Raw genomic sequence first — 19,166 nt, 5'->3', positions numbered from 1 at the left:
GAGGTGGTGAGTCTTATTCAAAAAAAAAAAAAAAAAAAAAAAAAAGAAAAAAAAAGAAAAAAAGAAGAAGAAAAGAAAAATAAAGACTTCCGCGTAACAATTTAGAAAGATATTGATATATAGTTTTGTAATATTAATATTGTATTTTAATACATCTAATTTGAAACAGATATATATATATATATATATTATATATATATGAATTTTTTATTATACATATAAAAATTATTTTTTAATGAAATAAATATGTTTGTGCCATTCATGAATTTGTAACTTATTTTTAAATCATTATGAAAAAGAAAAATGATAATTCATAGTCATTCTCTATATAAAATGTATATAGAAAGGCATTCGATATAAGGGTTAAAAAAAAAAAATGAATGAAATAAATATATATATATATGAATGAAATAATATATATATTTTTTTAATATAATATTGATCAAACATACAATATATATATATATTTATTTGTTTTTATATTAAATATCTTTCGACTTGGGGGTAGGGGAAAAAAATGCAAAAGAAAGGAAACAAAAATTAATGAACATTCTTCGAATTCACGATGGATGATGGATTTATTAGTGAAAATTTAACAATTGAATGCGCGTAGAAAATTATTCGTGAAATTCTTTAAGTGCTCGGCACTAAGCATGGAGAAAGGCTGAATTAAATAACTAGTAGTGTTCAACTTAACGTTCCATCTCGTCAAACGTAAATTGTTCTAGATAAAGAGTATGTCTTCTTACCCTGTTCTTCTTCCTACACACAGTTGGTTGGCGCGTGAGAAACTTAATTATGTAGTTCAACACGTGAAAGATATAAGACGTGTGATCGAGAATGTCATCACCGACAAATTTTTGTTGATAACGCATCATTAATTCTTTCTTTTAAAAAAGAAAAGTCACGTTTTGTTTCCTACGTCGAACGATTTCGAATGTATGTGTGTATATATATATATATATAACAGTAAATTGCAAATGGCCGATCAATGGGTGTTCATTTCTAATTTTTAAATTACATTATTTGTCGTGATATTGCAATTATAATAGAATTTAATATAATTCAATATGTAAAACGATGCATACATACGTGTTTGCAACAAGTAAGTTTTTTATTTAATTAAAATAAAGAAAATTATAACAATATTTTTTTTTTCTTTTTTAGTATTTAATAAATAATCAGTAAAATATTGTTATCTCATATGTGAATTTTTAATAAAAAAAAAAAAAAAATCATAAATCAATGCTAATTTAATATATTATATTCATAAATTGTTTTTCATTGTAACAATTTATCGATTATAATTTTTTTTTGTTTATTATTTATTAAGTAATTACAACAATAATTGTAAAATTATAACATAAATATATATAATTTAGTTTAATGCGTAATTTAATATGTGTGTGTGTGTGTGTGTGTATATGTGCGTGTGAAGAAATTTTCTTTTCTTTTTATTGAATTTCTTAAATAAAAATATAAAAGAGTAAACAAAATTGTACTTTTACGTAATAGCTTATAGATAGTGTTATATATATTTCTTTTCGTTTTTTTTTTTTTTTTTTACAATTTATTCTATTCCTTTTTTTCTTAAGAACATACGTCATATATAATCTGTCTGTTTATCGCGAACGTGTCATAAAAATCTTACATTAGAATGTACATATATAATATATATATATATAAATACTTATACATATATATATATTATCAATACATAGATATATCGAAGTTACGTGTAAAAACTTTTGAATATTATAACTTGAATATTATTTTAAAGAGCATAAAATTTTCAAAATAACGTGATAAAAGTAATCGAATAAATTATTTTCTATGATATAATTTTAATGGAATATCATGACCAATAATAAAACATTCTTTCGCCGAATTTGATATTTACAAAGAATTCTTTGATGAAAGGCAGTGAGTAATTTAAGAGTTTATTAATTGAGTTCACAATTCATACGTAAGAGAGACTTGTCCTCGTGCTACAATGTCAAGACGATAATTAATCGATGCGTTACAATTGTCTAAACATAAGATATTATTATACAACATAAACTAAAATCTCTTGTTATATTTATTCTTATATCATTATATTATATTTATTATTTATTATATACACACACATATATATATATATATATATATATATATACAATATATTATAATTATAAATAATTTATATATATATATATATATGTGTGTGTGTGTGTGTGTGTGTATATATAAATATTAATTATAGTTGAATTTCATACGTGACATCACAAGAAAATAATTTAACTCTTTGCTCGTAATCTCTCGTATCATTTGCTATGTGGTTAGTGTAACACAGCTGGCCGTACATGTTCCAGGAAAGGTCCTTCATCATGGAATTTTATCATCGACCGAATGATGTCATCGCTGGTCAGCACCTATTGAGAAATACAACTTCTATTTGGCATTAACGAAAACGTAATCAATCTGATTGTCATTTCTTTTTTTTTTTTCTTTTTCGAACAAATTACCATCTCATTATCATATTAGATAAGGCTTGACATCTGTTACGAATGATTATTACAAAGAAACATTCATAAGGAATGAAAATATTCGAAAAATTAATCGAATTGATGGATATATATATATATATATATATATATATATATATATATATATATGTATGTATGTATGTATGTATCTATCCATCAATTATATCTAATATATATTTATATATATCATCATGATCGATGGATCTTGATGTGACCGTGATCATGGTGTTGTTCTTTCGATATTTTTCTTTTTTTCTTTTTTTTCCTTTCTATTTTTATTTATTTATTTATTTTATTTTTGTATTATTTTTTATTTTTTATTTTTTTTTTTTTTATTCCCTTTATTCAGATTATGCGAAATCCGAGAAGAGCTTTCATGATATAACTGTAACCGAAGACGTAACAACGAGGATTACATCACGATCGACTTCTCGTTATTGCAGGTGTGGATAGATTGCTATAATTCTGTTCGCCGGGTTATCGTGGTATTGTAATTTGATTCTTTTCTGTGATAGTTCTTATAATTAGTACTTTAATACAAGGAGACAATCAAAATGAAGAGCGATTTTTTTTTTTTATATATATATATATATATATATATATAGTTCCGTACTTTTTATACATTATTATATAATTTGTTTACATTTACAAAATAAGAGAAAGTGTGCATTAAAATTTAACGTTTCGTTTTCGATCATCGAAATTGATTCGTCTTTGCTAATATAAAGACTTTTTTGTTCTGTTTCTTTTCTTTCTCTTTTTCTGTTTTTAAGTAAAAAGAAAAGAAAAGAAAAAAAAAAAAAAAAAAGAAAAATTATGCGTATAATTTTATAAATAAAAATGTATCATAATACTTTTTTGATTACTCTTAATATACTTTTTTCTTCTTTTTTTTCATTTATTTATTTATTTTTCTTTTTTTTTTTTCCTTTAGATAATTATTTTGAACAGTGCGATTTTGTATTTTAGAAATTAAAAAGTTTATTATTAGTATTATTATTATTATTATTATTATTATTATTAAAAAAAAATGATCAACAATTTTCTCTTATTATTATATAGTAATACATAAGCGAATAATGTTCAATGATAAATTTCTTGTGTTGTGCCGATAAGCAATGTGTCAGAATTTTTAATATTTTATTATTTAAATAATAATAAGAAACTAAAAAAGAAATAACATATTTAATATACTTTGGTGGTGTAAAATAAAAGAATAATTTTTTAATTGATAAAATTTAATATACTGTATTATTGCATTGACCGATAAAAAAAAAAAAAAAAGAGAAGAAAATCAAGTAAAATATCTTAACATCATTTACAAGGTTATTATTAATCGAATCAGTATTTTTCAATCGGTATATTAAATAAATGATCAGTATTTATGATAAAACATAAATACGTAATATAAAAACGTACGGTATTATACATCGATCGATGCGCAAATTTTACGATGTTTTGAAATTTTTTTCGATATCTTAAAAAAGATAAAATCAGTATATATAATAAATTCGGATAAACGCGCGCACGTAACGAAGGTATAAAAGTAAAATTTTAAACGTAATGACTTATACCGACTGTTATTTATTTTACAAAAATGCGTGTCGTTAATCGATTAAAAAAAAAAAAAATACTGACCAAACAAACAGAAGTACATTCCCAATGTATTGACGCGATCTAATATAAATTTTTTTCGATTCTAACGTTCGAGATGAAAAGAAAAAGAGAGAGAGAGAGAGAGAAACAAAAAAAAAATAAAAAGAAAATAAAGAGGAAAAGATGGGAGATATTTAAGCGATATAGATAATAATGGTGTCCTGAAAGTCATCAGCAATAATGTCGAAGAAGAGTTGAAAGACGCCAAGCCGGTGATAAACGGGCTCCTCTCTCGTGTATGCTCGTAGTCGATCGTTAAGTCAGTTCTTTCGAGTTGCTCGAAGACGTCGGTCGTGACGCAGTTTATCGTTTTCGTTGTTTAGTGCACCGTTCTTCCACAATCATCTTAAAACGTCGGGGAACGTGTCTAATCGTTTTATTTCTTTTCTTCTGCTCTTTTTTTTTCTTTTTTTTTTTTTTTCCCCCTTTGCTTCTAAATATTTTCAACCTCGACCAACATTTTCATAATCTATCCTCGCTTTTCTCTTTTCCTTTTCTTCTTCTTCTTCTTCTTCGTTTTTTCTTTTTCCCCTCCGGTAATGTACATTCGCAATTGTACTTGGTGGATGCGTGAATTTGACAAAAGGTTTTTGATCACCTAATTTTTTGTTGTTGTTGTTGTTATTATTATTATTGTTATTATTGTTATTGTTATTTCATCGTCCTCTTGTTTTAAAAATGTTATCGTCGAACTGGGAAGGAAGAATTTTCTCCTGTTATTTTCTTTTTCTTTCTCTTTTTTTTTTTTTTTTTTTTTTGGGGAGGAATAATTGAGAGACATAATCGAACAAGAATATTGTAAATTTAATTATTTTTGTTCTTTTCTGTTAATTTTCTTTATTGATATTTACTGATCGTTTCTTTTTCTTTTTTTTTCTTTTTTTTGTGTAAACATTTCTCTATTCCTCTTGAATTAATAGAAGACAAAATATCGAATAAAATCATTTGTTACTTTATAATATTAATTTTGTTTTTTTTTTTTTTTCTATAGTGTTATTGGTCCTTTTTTTTCTTCTTCTTTGCGGCCAATTTATTTGTATTTTTTTTTTGTCTTTTCTCTCCTTTTTATTTTTTTTTTTTTTTATCAAACGTTTGCAACAGCAGGTCGAGCAGGTCGGTCGAATTTGTGAGATAAAAATCGGTCCTGGGTTAGTGGGTTCTAAGTAAGAAAGAAGAGAACGAAGGGTCGAGAGACAAAAAGAGGAAGAGAGAGAGAGAGAGAGAGAAAGAAGAGGACGAAGGGAGGAAGGACTGTGGTTGCCTCGACCTCTCAGGTGTATATATCTATAAGGCTGGTTCGTCTTTTTTACTTTTCTTTGCCGTCGGTCCTCTCTCCAGGAACCGGGAGAAGAAAAAACCTACCTAACAGGTTTTAAAGGGGGACAGGATCGGTGTACCAGACATTTAACGTTTCGGTGCATCGTAAATCTTCGGATAGGATTTTCGATTATTTTTTATCAAATTTTGCTTATCTTTTTCTTTTTGTCTTTTCTTTTGCTTTTTTTTCCCCCTTCTTTTTTTCTTTTTTTGATCTTCGCTCGGATTCTCACTCTCTAAGAAATTTGTTCATTGTCTTGGAAATTATTTTTTCCTTTACCTTTTTTTTTTGTCTCTTCCCTCTCTTTAATCGCAATTAATTTATTAGATTTATTTCGAAGGACGAACGTCCAAATCTTGACCAACATTAATTATTACTCATGAATATGTCCCTGAGTTTTTAATACTCCTTTATTGACCAATATTCTAATACTAATACCATTGAGTTGTATGGTGGGATTTTGAGGGAAGGGAAATATTGAGGATATATTATTGTTTATTTAGATATGGAATATTACAAATTTTGAAATTATCTATCAGCCAATCCAATAATGTTTACGTTGAATCGATACTAAATTTGTTTCAATGTTTACTAAAAAAAAAAAAGAAGGGAAACAAATATTCTACCATCATAATATTTATTATATTCATTATATTTTTCTAATCGTCAAAAGGCAGAGTCTTCCGACCTTCGCCCATTCCTTCCAAAAATAAATCTCTCGAAGAGTAAACACAAGTAAAAAGAAAAAGAAAAAAAATATGAAGCAATAATGACAGAACATATATTTATCAGCTTTTATTTTTCCCATTATTATTATATTACGACGAGTAAGATCGTAATAACTATCTGCGAAATGCGTCGAACAAAAGCATTGTTCTCTCTTCCTCGCGTGATTAACGTTTCGTCCTTAAAAGTGCAGGTAGATCGTACGAATGCATCCGTCGACCTTAAATGCATACGTACATACATACATATACATAAATATATACATATATATATATATATATAGATGCATGAATATATAAAAAAATCTCTGATTCAATATTTCTTATCTATCTGATAGATTTTCTTTTGCTTCTTATTTAGATGATCCAGGTATACTGATCTAATAAACCAGATTTTTTCATCTTCGAAGCACGCAAGATAAAACCAAACAAAAATTATTATTATTATGATTATGTGGATTGGTGAGACCTAACGAAAGAAAAGAAAAAAAAAAAAAAAAACGAAGAAGAGATTAATGACAATTACTACGACTATCGTAAAAATGCAATGACAAGAAACAAATGATTTATAATTGATTCGATCTAGTGATATTATTATAATCCCTAGTGGAGAAATAGATAGGATAATCTAGTGATCTAGTTTGGTTAGTTAACAGAAAAAAAAAAATATATATATATATATACGAAAATGACTACTGTCTTGTCCGATGAGGATGGCGGGGGTGGGAACGCTATGAAATTGAAACAAAAACTTTTAAATCGTTCGAATGTAAAGGAAGAAACGCGTTCCTTTTTAAATTTTTCACGTGAAAACTTGAGTATATCGCAGGCTGATTTGGAACGGGGCTTCAACAAACAACGTTTCAGACCAAACAAATACACTGTATTAAGTACAGTCGCATTGTTAATAGCACTTTTATGTCTCGCTTTGGAAACATGGAAATTACGTTGTTCGTTGGTCAATTCTCGTGAGATCGAAGAATTGAAAAGAGATGTTAAAAGTCTAAAGCATAGATTTTTACAACAAGATCTTTTGGACGAATTGAAAGCATTCGAGGAACAGGTAAGATACAAAAAATTCATTATTTTATTAATTACATTTATATATATATATATATATATATATATATATTATTTATGTTTATAGGATTTTATAACTCGACTATTAAAGAAAAAAACGAATTTTAAACAGTCTTGTTAAATAATATATATATATTTCTTGCATTTTCTCTCTCTCACGCTTTCTCTTTCTCACATATTACATACATACATATATACAAATATAAAAGAATTAATTATTTACGTTTATAAGACTGTTTAACTTGATTATTTGATAAGTAATCATATTGTAAACACTTTTGTTAGATAATATGATATTATTTTCTATTTTTATATTTATTCTTTATTTTTTTCTCTCTCTTTCTCTCTCTGTCTTTCTCTCTATCTATCTCTCACTCAGACAGAAATCAATGATTCTATTACGAAATACATTGACAATAATAGATTTTTATTTGTACGGAGATTACTGATATTAGATACTATAGTATATATATATATATATATATATATATATATATATATATATACATATTATGTGTGTGTATGTAAATAAACCGGTTTTTTCTAAGAATGGCAAACTCGTCGAGAATTTCAATGAAAATTTCTACAAATTTCCTTGTATGTTATATTGAATCTTATCTCCATAAGAAAACAAAAACAATAATAATAATAATAATAATAATAATAATAATAATAATAATAATAATAATAATAATAATAAAGATTTCCTCTTTCATACAAGTATTTACCATTTGCTTTACTTAGATTAAAATCTAACGTGATAAAGTATTCTCATTGAAATGTCATTTCGTGTCATTACGTAAATTATGTTTATAATTTTTGAAAAAATAAATTTCACAGACGTATACGTACATGCTCATATTATTGCTAATTCATACGAACTTAAAAGTTTGATGAAAAAGTTTGAACAAAATATTATAAAAAAAAAAAAAAAAAAAAGAAAAAAGAAGAGAAGAAAAAAAAAGGAATTTATTATTATTATATAGTAAATTATAATAACTCACATAATTCCCTTTGGAATAATGAAAATTTGTGGTTTAGAGTTGTAACATTAAATAAGTATAAATGTCGTAAAGTTTCAAGTAATTTCTATTTCTTATCTTTGGATCCTTCGCGTGGTATGAGATAAAGATAAAAGATTAGACACATTTTTGTAAATAGAAAGTGATAATTATAATTCCATTCTGAAAGATTGTGAAAAAGAATAAAGAATTATTTTTTTTTTGAATCGATTCAATTTAGACATTTGATGAATTTTTTATCTCTCTTCGTTCTTCGTTCAAACAAGTTAATAAAAATAAATATGAGAGAAAAGAACAAATGTTAAAAAAAAAAAAAAAAAAAAAAAAAAAAAAGAGAGAAAAAAGGAAAAAGAGAAATAAAAAAGAAATAAAGGTTATCGTTTAATTCTAACGCGTTAGACGATAAAGTTTGCGTTGGTGTTACATTTGCAAGTAGAGTTCAACGATCAATGAACTGGGATTTCCGCGTAATTAAATTTGATGAACGTGATTTTAATGTTTAGAATTGTCCATATTTATACGCATTAATTATTATTACATTTCGTTACTTCATTCATATTTATTAGGAACAAGTCGAATAATTTGAAATATATATCATTTGTCGTTTCATTCATATTTATTTAATAATAATTAAATATTTCTTTTTCGTTTCCATTTTTTCTTTTTTTTTTTTTTTTTTTTTTTTTCTTTATAAACTTATTTCGTTCCTATCGAAAATTAGATTGGAATGGTTTTAAAGATATTAAATTTTTTTTCAAAAGAAAAAAAAGAAAAAAAGATTAATTAATCATTAGAGATTCTTTAAATAATATTCGACAATACAATTATCAGATATTTATATATATGATATATATAAACGGTATATATGTATCTATAAATATACATACTCGTTTGAGTAATGTAAAACAAGTTGATTGATAATATTATCGCAATTGAATAATTCATACTAAGAACTAATACGTAGCGTATGATTTATCATAGAATTAATATTTATATACGTATAGAGAATATCGTCGATATTTATCAAAATGAGATCTATCGGGATATAACTTTGAGATACGTTTAAATTTCAAAATAATTTTTATTTAAATTAATTTATTAACAAAAGAAAAAAAAAGGCAACAACAACAATGTAAATAATATAATAATCTATTAAAATAATAATATAAAAGATTAATATCAAAGAATGCATGTATCTACATACATGCATATACATAGTATATCACAAAGAATAAATAGTAGATAGTAATAAAATGATGCAATAATATGTAATAATAAAAAAGAAAAGTGATATATGAAATAATATAATATAAAAATATAAGAAATAAAATATGATAAATAAAAAGCAATGATATAAAGTAAATAAAAAAAAGAAACAAATCTAAACAAGTATAAATAATATCAATTATAAAATGATACGATGATTTCTTATATTACGTAATGTGTAATAATAGAAATAAAATATGATAATAAAGAATGATAATATAAAGTAAATCAGCAAAAAAAAAAAAAAAAAAAGAAGAAGAAGAGAGAAGGAAAAAAAAAGAGAAATGTAAACAACAGATATAAATAATTAAATATTGATCGTTGTTACAGCTTTATGCCGGAGAATCTGCTGACGAGGAAGATCCAGGAGAGGTGGATATCGATAACGCAGAATACGATTCGAATTACGATGACGAGTCTTCATCCTCGTCATCATCGTCGTCATTGTCGTCGTCCTCGTCATCGTCGTCGTCGCACGATTATTCCAGTGATTATCGCACCTTATCCATCATTTCAAAGAACTCCGACATCTCTAAAGGATTGACTACTAAGTCAACAATAACAAAAACAAAAACAACGACGTCAACGTCAACGTCAAAATCAATGTCTACCGATTTCGAATCAACGTCCACTCAGGATCCTGTTTCGGATAAGGCATTGGTTGAATTATTTGCCGCATTAAGGAAAGCCGAAGCTAAGCAAGGTGAAAAATTTGAAAAAAATGTCCGCGAAAGTCATCGTAATCTTGAACGTGAACGTTTCGAGAACGTTGATTTACTCGCGAACAACGAGGACAATATAAAAGAAAGACTCGACGATGATCTTCGTAATAAGGAAAAAAATCTTGACGCCGTTGATCTCGATCCGATCAAAAGGAAAAGATCGATAAGGGAGGAAAATCATTCGGACGATGGTGCCGTTACGAATAGAACTTCGCGTCAAAGAAATCAAACTCAAAGGAAAATCGGATCGTCGAGGCATCGTTTTCATAACAACGATGAATCTGGAAAAATAGCGATTAATGATCGTTCTTTGCCCGAGTGAGTAAAGATTTTATTTAGTATGTTTTTTGTTTTTGTTTTTTTTTTGTTTTTTCTTTTGTTTTTTCTTTCTTTTTTTCTTCCTTTCTTTTTCATCCATCTATATCATTGATTTTAAGGAAATAATATTCATTGTTATTATTATTTATATTTATTGTTATTATTATTAAGACGTAACTATGTATCAACTTGAGCTAGATTTTTATTAAATATTTTGCTGAATTTTTTTCTTTTTTTTTTTTTTTTGATATTTGAAAAATAGTTCATCGTGAAAATATTAATTTATAAATAATTATAAAATAATTCATTTTATAAATTTTTAAAAATAATTATATAAATTATTTGCCCCTTTCACACCTACTGATCTATCATTCTTCCTTGATTATTCCTATATTATTATTATTATTATTATTATTATTATTATTATTATTATTATTATTATTATTATAATTAATATTAATTATTACAATTATTATTATTATTATTCATAATAATTGTACGTTAATACATGAAATAGTTTGACATAATTTAAAGAAATATATGAATGAAGTATAACTCGAGATGTATTTTCTATTTCTTTCTAAACTCTTGAAAAATAATAATATAAACATTTTGCGCTTATTCAATTTATACCTTTAGATCAATAATTTCCTCGGAAAGACATCCTCCAAAGAAGTTTAACTCCCACACGCATCCGGAAACGTCTCGGGCATTTCCTTCGAGTCGCTACAATGACGATAATTTAAGCGACGAAATTGCTCGATCAATTCTGCAGCCTGATGAAGGAGAAAAGGATTATACAGATCGAGCCAATTGGAAACAAGCTCACGACAATATGGTAAATCGTAAAAAAAAAAAAAAAACGTACAAACGATATCTTCGATTGAATAAGATAAATAAATAAGAAGAAGAAAAAAAAAGAAGAAAGAAGAAACGTTCGATCGGACTTATTTTTAATTAAAAGATCAATTGAATAATTGATTAGGAAATTTCATTTCTCTCGTTTGTTTTTTTCTTTCTTTCTTTCTTTCTTTTTTTCTTTTTTTTTTTCTTTTCATCATTAAATAATAAAATAAAGAAATAAAGAAATAAAAAAAAAAAAAAAAAAAAGAAAAAAGTAAATAAATAATATAATAAACTTTCTAGGAGATCTCAAATGTTTCTAAAGGATTACGTCGAGCAGTTAATAGACGTCATTTGAGAGCACCTCGTCAGGTTTGTGCAATACATTATGGCGCCGATAGCATATTATTTTCTGAAGATGATGAACATACCGGTAATGGCCGAGCTCGTCACGGAAATGGTATCTTCAAAGCTTGGAGACCAAGCGACTGGGTATCAGATTTAGGGATGAATAAATATTTTGCTTTAGCCAATGACGGTAAACTCACTGTCCACGAGCCCGGATTATATTTGGTTTATGCACAAATTCATTATTTGGATGAACACGATGAAAATGGTTTTCATTTATTGATAAACAACAGGCCATTATTTCAATGCACGGTAATTGCTGTGCAATTGAAATTTAAAATTAAATTAAATCAAAATAATCGAATATAAAAATTAATTTTCGTTTTTTCTCGTTTCTTTTTTTTTTTTTTTTTTTTTCTTCTTTTTATTCTTTTAGATCTTCAGTCCAAGCGTTGGTCACAAAAGTCGATCTTGTTTCTCGGCACAGGTGACCATTCTTCAAGCTGGAGACATTTTGATTCTTAAAGACATTGGTATAGATAGATATACTCTTTTTCAACACGACAAGAGTTTCTTTGGTTTAGTTAAATTAGGCGAGTCCAGACAGCAAAGGCATCCATCAACACAATTACCACCATAATGATGATATGAACGTCTTATCGTCGTTTTTAAAATTATATTTAGATCAATGTAAAACCAACGGGACGTATCCCCGTTCTTGTTTTTTCTTTTCTTTTTTTGTTTTTCATGAAAAAGAATGTAATGTACATACATAGACGTAATTTGTTTGATAGATTTTTTTTCTTTTCTTTTTTTAATTTTTTTTTTTCTATTATTGCTCATGATTTCATGCTACGTCAACATTTCTTTCATCCATTTCTAACGCATAACTTTTATATACATACCACGTATACATGTAATTTCATTATATATTTTTTTTTTTTCTGACAGTATTTCGATATAACGCGTTTGATGTTTATTTTACAATATAATTATAATAAAATGGTATGTAATGTTCATCAATAATATCTTTGTTACAATTTCGTTATTATATATTAATGAGCTTTTATTAATAGCTTTATGATAATTACATCAAACGCAATGATACGAGTGTAAATAATATTTTATATTTTGTTATTAAAATAAATAATACATAAGTACTATGCTTTATAATACTTGTCACTCCCTCCTCCCCCCCCCCACACACACACACACTCAAATTAAGTTTCTTTGAATTAAAAAAACAAGAATCCTTTCTTTTTTATAACAACTTTCAATGGCAAACGAACGTTGTCAACAAATTACAAAAGCAATATTTTTAAATCAAATAATAAAAAAAACAAAAAAAAAAAAAAAAGAAAAAAAAACAGAAGAAAAAGGAATGCTTTAATTGTAACACGTAGGATGAAAAACTAAAGAATTTTTCTTAATAAGTTGAAAAGATTTTTTTTGTCTCTTTTTTCTTTTTTCTTTTTTTTTTTTTTTTTTTTTTCTTCAAAAATAAATCTCATAATTCAGACGAACATATCAAATCGCAAACGATTTTTTTACTTCTATATGCTTTACCCAATTCACTATCGATTGATATAAATCGACCAGGTTTTTCTATCAAATCTACTATAACGTTAGGTTTCATTAACTTCGATGGAAAAATTGATTGTTTTAATTTCCAAGGTACAACGATATTACTTACACTTTGAACCTGTGAAAATATTTTCTTCGACGATAATTGATTTTCTTCCAATAATGAGATATCTTTTACGATCCAATCGGTACATGGTCCTTCTTTCATTAAATATTCCATAAAACAAGTGTCTTCGGATGGTACCTCGATCTAGAAAAAAGAAAAAAAAAAATAAATAAATAAAAGAATGAATATTAACAAATACGCATTATACATAGATATATTTCAATCTAAAAATAAAAATAAATAAATGAATGAATGAATGAATGAACGAAAGAAAGAAAGAAAAAAAGAATGAATGAATGAATGAAAGAATGAATAAACATTATGAAATATGAATTGTATATAAATATATTGAATACTACTACAGTTTTAAAGAGAAAAAAAAATTAAAATAAAATAAAATGAAATGAAAATATATGAATATTAAAAAATACAAATTATATATAAATATATATATATATATATATGTATATATATGCTAATAAATATACTTGTGGTATAGCAATCTCGACCCAAGCGGTACCGTATTCTCCTCGTACCAAAGCAGTTGGAAGACATATTTTATCAGCTAATACTTTAAAAAGTACTGCTCTTTCTAGATAAGAACCGACACGCAGCTGTCCGAGAGGAATCACGCTCGTTCCTATGGATTCTTTGATCTCTCTCAAGTGGACTTCTAATTGATGATCTACGCACGTGCCACTAGGGTCAGGTCCTGACATTTGACGTGCAACGAACTCGGCTAACATTTTTGCACGCGAAGCAATGGTACAAATGTTTACCAAATTTGGTTCTTCATTGATTATTCTATAATATATAAACAAACAAACAAACAAAAAAATATATATATATGTGTGGGTGTATCTTACACTTTTATAAGCAATAATTCGTTAAATTTTTATTCTTTTTTTGATGCAATCAATTTCATCAAATTTTATTACATACAACATTAATTTATAATAATTTATAAGAAAATTCGAAATTTATCTTTTTTATTTCTTTTACGTTTAATTCTGATTAAAAGAAATTAAATCTTATTTTAATCAATGTATATATATTTTTCAGACACCCTGTATATTACTCCATCCTAATTATCATGGATTAGTTCTTAATATAGGATAAACGTAATTATTAATTATATCTATTATATTTCTATTTTGTCTAACCTTGAACTAATCTAACATCTCATAATCATTTTATATAAGATAGATCCTGATCGATCGGCTAATGATTTAAAATACATTCCTAATAGTCATCAATTGTTTTCTATTAATATATTTTATTTTACTTTAACTTATCAAATGATTATATAAGAAACGTTTCAATATATATTAATATATCGATATTTATTAAATGCAAATAATTATGATAGATAATAATTACAAAGTTTTTGTTGTTTTATCCTTAATTCTTTTAACTTGAAGAAAAAGAAATAAATAAATAAAATAAAATAAATTAGATAATAGATAATAGAAATAGATATAATAGTTGATAAACATATATAATAAATATAATAGATAGACAGAGAGAGAGAGAGAGAGAGAGAGAGAGAGAGAGAGAGAGAAAAATATAGAAGTTAGATAATACAGTGTGGTCTGAAATAATGGATAAATAATAAATAATAGAGATAAAGGATAATGGAGAATAAAAATTACTTATCTAAACTTATTATATAATAATATAATTATTCTTCGTTATACTCACAAATCTTTTGATTCCATAGCTACCAGTTTGCATTTTAAAATATCAATATATTCACAGAGATACGGATCTAATTGCAATCGACCAAACATTAATTGCAACCAACTATTTAGAATTTCGTCTGATAGAAATATTCCTTTCGAAGCGTTCTCGTTTATAATCGAATTTTTAGCTTCTAAAAAAGAAGAAAAAAAAAGAGAAAAGAAAAAAGAAACAAATAAACGATTACATTAATATTAGAAAAGAAAATATTCTCAAGAGACTTTTTATTATAGAAAATATTTTTCTATTATACCTTCCATATTTTTATCATTGTTTTTATTATTATTATTATTATTATTATTATTATTATTATTATTTGTAGTAATCGATGAATAAGATCGTGCTGTATTCACTACATAAACGGGTTCCAATGGACAAAGTTTAAAACGAAATATATCATTTAATACAGGAAATCTAAAAATAATTTACGTGTTATTAAAAAAAAAAAATTACATCTAACTTATATTTCTCAATTGATTTAATTAATTAAATGATAGAATACATACGGGCAAATATTTTGACGTAAAACATAAAAACCATCTTTGGTTATATCGTGCAATGAAAGCCGACCGGTGAATGCAAATTTGGCTGGTAAATGAGAATTAAAAAGAGCTTCTATGCAAGTATCCCATGATGGTATGATCCTTGTCGATACACGATTATTCAACATGCTAAACGATTAATAATTAATTATACAATAAATAATTTTTTCATATACATGTGCATATAAATAAATAAATAAATACATACATATATATATATATATATATATATATATATATATATATATATATATATGTTATATATATATGTTATTAATTAATTTTCTTTTAATATATCCAATAAAAATTAAGAATCAACTAATAATTATATAACATAAATATAATGAGCTTACTATGACAAATACTTTGTCTGTACGAATACATTTGCCAAAACTGGATCAGCGGATAATAATTGAATCAATTGAACCGCAGCATTTCTTATGGGAATAGAATGCAAATCTGATAGTAAATAATATAATTTAGACGGACCGTGAATTTTGAGAAATGCATCCCTTCCGATTTTATCAATGCAGAACATTGAAAGAGCTTGGCAAGAAATTACTTTAAATTCGTCCATACTTGGACAATCTACCTAATGAATTAAAAAAAAAAAAAAAAAAAAAAAAATAGGAAACGATAGATTCATTAAATACGCTAATATTTTATTATTTACGATGATCGAAGATAAACGTGCCTCGAATGTTGTACACAAAGCATCTATAGTTTCATCTTTAATCACAAAATTTCTCAACGTCGAATGATTTGCTATAACGATCAGTGCTTGAACAGCTATCAATCGAATTTCTAATGGTACATTTTCGTATGATTGTTTGATCAGCCATATTAAATAATCCTAAAATGAAAGAAAGAAAGAAAGAAAGAAAGAAAAATTTGCATCAATACATAATACATAATTATACTTGATTGGATTCTTTCAAGCATCAATAATTCTTTAATAAGGACGATTAAATAAAATTCTTCGATTTTATTCGCTAATAAAAAAATTTCTTTCCTTTTCATTTAAATTTACATCGATAAATATTTTCTTATTTACCTCGCCATGAAGTTTCAAGAAATTCTCGCAATTATGCGCATTGCTATTGAATAATTCATTAAGCGCAAACATCGCCGAGTTCCTCGTAATCCATTTTAAATTATCATTCTTTAATACATCTGAGAAAAATACAATAAATGAATTTTGTAAGAAAAATCCTTTATACGTTATTATTATGAACGAACGACAAAATAATGTTTAAAACCTAAAATATTTTTAATAACATTTTCGGTAGATAATTTTTCATTAGCAGGACCATATAAAACCATTTTGCCAATGCCATAACATATTGTAAGATACATATCAGGTTGTACAGTTTTTTGTAACGTATTAATCAAATGATCAACAATTCCATTCAAATATAATACCTTTGAAAAAGAAAAGAAATATCTTTTAACAGGTAATAAATCTATGATTATAACGAAATAAAAGAATAAATTTCAAGAAACCTTTCTTCCAATATGAATATCAGCAAAATGAATAACAACATCAAAAGCATCCGCAAATAGTTTTGAATTTGATGTATTTTCCATGTATTTATAAATTCTTTGAATACCACCAATACTATTCAATAATTCTATCGTTTTATGATTATCCGAAGCCAAGCTGAGTATCTTCAATACTTTGGAATGTAAGTCACGCCAATCGTCATTCTGAACGAATTAGATAACACTACTAACAGATATATAGAATTGTCCTACAAAGATTTCTTACATCAAGAAAATTTAACAGCGCATCTAAACCCTTTGTCTGCCGAAAAAGATTTTGTATATATTCATCCTTATTCCTTGCCAATAATTCACCAATAACGTTCAAGGCTATATTTTGAATCTCTGGATAAGGTTCTTGAAAAAGTCGATATATCAAAGGAAAACTAAAATTCTATAATGATTATTTATTTTATATTATAATATTATAAAATATATAAAAATATTTCAATAGTAAATATATATAAATATAATCTAGTAAATATATAATATATATATATATATATATATATATATATATATATATATATATATATATGTTTAATGATATTGACTATACTAACTTCAGCATTAATAATCTCTTGGACACCTATCGGATCCTGTATCAGATTGTATATTATTTCTATATTATTTTTCTTCACGTCTGGATCTGTAGATTGTATTCTTTCGTAAAGAAAATTCATATTTGGACATTGTTCTAATAATCGAGCGATACCATAAATTTCTTTCGATAATTCAACGAGTATAAGCGAAGAAAATTCTTGCATAAATAAGTCCCGTTCATTTATTAATACTTTTGTGAAATAAGGTATATAATAATCGGATTCCAATAAGAAATCTTTAACCGATTGTATAGCCATCATTTCAGCTAATAATTTTGCAGCAAATCTGTATTTGTTTATTATAAACATATGAAATATTATAAATATAATATTTCAAAACATTGATATATATTTTTTTTTTTATCATAAAATGTTCCTAACCTTCGTGTAAATAAATCTTCATGATTAATCAATGGTATTATATTTTTAACGATATCAAGATCAAAAAGTATACGTATATTTTCATCAGATTTAGTAGCATATTTGGATAATGCAGCTGCAGCATTCAAAAGTATTGTATTTTCTTGACATTGCAAAAGTAATATTGCAGTGTCAGGATATTTCACATCGAGATTCAATGGATCAAATCTATGCTTTAATTGTATTCCACGATCTTCTCTCTTTTTCCCAATTGATAAAGCATCCTATATAAAGTAATCAAATAAAAATAATAAACATAAACGTGATACTATATTTTATTTAATATAATCGTAGACTTGAACTCACCTCTGTATTCGTAGAATTCATTTTAACAGATTGATTTTAATTTCATATAAAATCTTCGTCATATAATATATATAAAATGATTAATAACAAATTAATGACAATACACTTAACCAAAAGCAATATAAGATTTGTAATAGATGAAAAAAAAAAAAAAAAAAGAAAATTTAACTCTTAAATAGAATATCGATTTTTAATTTCCATTTTCACTATATTGAAAAGTTAGCATTAATATTATATATATATAAAAAAAAAAAAAAAAAAAAGAACTTTCTGATCATCGTCTGACTTAAAAAATGAAAATCGTTATGATATCAATTCGTCTTGAAAAAATTGTACGCATTCAAATATTTGAAAAGATGGCGGCTTTTATAACACGACGCTATTGGTTGTTAAGGATGGCGGCATATTTGAATGCGTTTTTACATTTTTATTTTGGTTCAGTAATAACTCGTTGATTCTTATAAATATAATTTATTATTCAATTTGTTTAACACTCTT

General features: G+C 25.5%; 4 protein-coding genes across 13 annotated transcripts in view; 2 read left to right on the top strand and 2 right to left on the bottom strand.

Annotated features, from left to right (window-relative positions):
• The window catches only part of LOC124954141 (collagen alpha-1(III) chain-like), an 11,174-nt gene extending 7,902 nt beyond the window's left edge, over positions 1-3,272 (top strand). The window contains exons 9-10 of one of the 5 annotated variants that reach the window (XR_007102462.1): positions 2,355-2,454; positions 2,878-3,272. Coding sequence is in view for 1 of the 5 variants with exons in the window: in XM_047506603.1 (XP_047362559.1) it covers positions 2,355-2,395 (41 nt within the window). In the remaining 4 variants the exon portion in view is untranslated. Of the gene's footprint in view, positions 234-2,354; positions 2,749-2,877 lie in introns of those variants that run through there. The other 4 variants (XR_007102461.1, XM_047506603.1, XM_047506607.1 and 1 more) reach the window with 4 other exon arrangements.
• A 549-nt stretch (positions 3,273-3,821) lies between these two features.
• LOC124954139 (pre-mRNA-splicing factor CWC22 homolog) lies at positions 3,822-13,341 on the top strand. 3 transcript variants are annotated; one of them, XM_047506597.1, is made up of 7 exons: positions 3,822-4,770; positions 5,286-5,458; positions 6,589-7,290; positions 9,926-10,635; positions 11,275-11,473; positions 11,782-12,138; positions 12,263-13,341. In XM_047506597.1, exons 3-7 carry the CDS (start codon positions 6,916-6,918, stop codon positions 12,464-12,466), a joined length of 1,845 nt encoding a protein of 614 aa, XP_047362553.1. In that variant the 5' UTR covers positions 3,822-4,770; positions 5,286-5,458; positions 6,589-6,915; the 3' UTR covers positions 12,467-13,341. The 3 variants fall into 3 exon arrangements, with proteins under 3 accessions (XP_047362553.1, XP_047362551.1, XP_047362550.1); XM_047506595.1 differs by having other exon boundaries at positions 5,286-5,479; XM_047506594.1 differs by lacking the exon at positions 5,286-5,458.
• LOC124954137 (armadillo repeat-containing protein 3) lies at positions 12,657-17,440 on the bottom strand. 3 transcript variants are annotated; one of them, XM_047506591.1, is made up of 10 exons: positions 17,302-17,436; positions 17,058-17,220; positions 16,853-16,971; positions 16,493-16,651; positions 16,152-16,390; positions 15,763-15,927; positions 15,510-15,670; positions 15,218-15,389; positions 14,005-14,320; positions 12,657-13,660 (listed from the first exon to the last, which is right to left on the bottom strand). In XM_047506591.1, the coding sequence occupies exons 1-10, from the start codon at positions 17,383-17,385 to the stop codon at positions 13,334-13,336; spliced, it is 1,905 nt and encodes a 634-aa protein (XP_047362547.1). In that variant the 5' UTR covers positions 17,386-17,436; the 3' UTR covers positions 12,657-13,333. The 3 variants fall into 3 exon arrangements, with proteins under 3 accessions (XP_047362547.1, XP_047362548.1, XP_047362549.1); XM_047506592.1 differs by lacking the exon at positions 17,058-17,220 and having other exon boundaries at positions 17,302-17,440; XM_047506593.1 differs by lacking the exon at positions 17,302-17,436 and having other exon boundaries at positions 17,077-17,113.
• LOC124954142 (armadillo repeat-containing protein 3-like) lies at positions 17,359-19,056 on the bottom strand. 2 transcript variants are annotated; one of them, XM_047506609.1, is made up of 5 exons: positions 18,669-19,056; positions 18,324-18,586; positions 17,904-18,228; positions 17,567-17,734; positions 17,359-17,524 (listed from the first exon to the last, which is right to left on the bottom strand). In XM_047506609.1, the coding sequence occupies exons 1-5, from the start codon at positions 18,687-18,689 to the stop codon at positions 17,501-17,503; spliced, it is 801 nt and encodes a 266-aa protein (XP_047362565.1). In that variant the 5' UTR covers positions 18,690-19,056; the 3' UTR covers positions 17,359-17,500. The 2 variants fall into 2 exon arrangements, with proteins under 2 accessions (XP_047362565.1, XP_047362564.1); XM_047506608.1 differs by having other exon boundaries at positions 17,359-17,734.
• Between the last annotated feature and the right edge of the window lie 110 nt (positions 19,057-19,166).

Source organism: Vespa velutina, chromosome 14 (assembly GCF_912470025.1).
Source record: "Vespa velutina chromosome 14, iVesVel2.1, whole genome shotgun sequence".
NCBI lineage: Eukaryota > Metazoa > Arthropoda > Insecta > Hymenoptera > Vespidae > Vespa > Vespa velutina.
The sequence above is the reverse complement of the archived record's forward strand: the minus strand, read 5'-3'. Positions and strand labels throughout refer to the sequence as shown.

Coding starts and splice junctions, on each gene's coding strand:
- LOC124954139 (XM_047506594.1), top strand. CDS start 6,916: ATGACTACTGTCTTGTCCGATGAGGATGGCGGGGGTGGGAACGCTATG. Junction 7,291..9,925: donor TGAAAGCATTCGAGGAACAG/GTAAGATACAAA, acceptor TCGTTGTTACAG/CTTTATGCCGGAGAATCTGC. Junction 12,139..12,262: donor GGCCATTATTTCAATGCACG/GTAATTGCTGTG, acceptor TTATTCTTTTAG/ATCTTCAGTCCAAGCGTTGG.
- LOC124954137 (XM_047506591.1), bottom strand. CDS start 17,385: ATGGAAAATACATCAAATTCAAAACTATTTGCGGATGCTTTTGATGTT. Junction 16,652..16,852: donor TCTTGAAACTTCATGGCGAG/GTAAATAAGAAA, acceptor CTTTCATTTTAG/GATTATTTAATATGGCTGAT. Junction 13,661..14,004: donor TCGAGATTGCTATACCACAA/GTATATTTATTA, acceptor TCTTTTTTCTAG/ATCGAGGTACCATCCGAAGA.
- LOC124954142 (XM_047506608.1), bottom strand. CDS start 18,689: ATGAATTCTACGAATACAGAG. Junction 18,587..18,668: donor TGAATTCTACGAATACAGAG/GTGAGTTCAAGT, acceptor TACTTTATATAG/GATGCTTTATCAATTGGGAA. Junction 18,229..18,323: donor GAAGATTTATTTACACGAAG/GTTAGGAACATT, acceptor AAACAAATACAG/ATTTGCTGCAAAATTATTAG.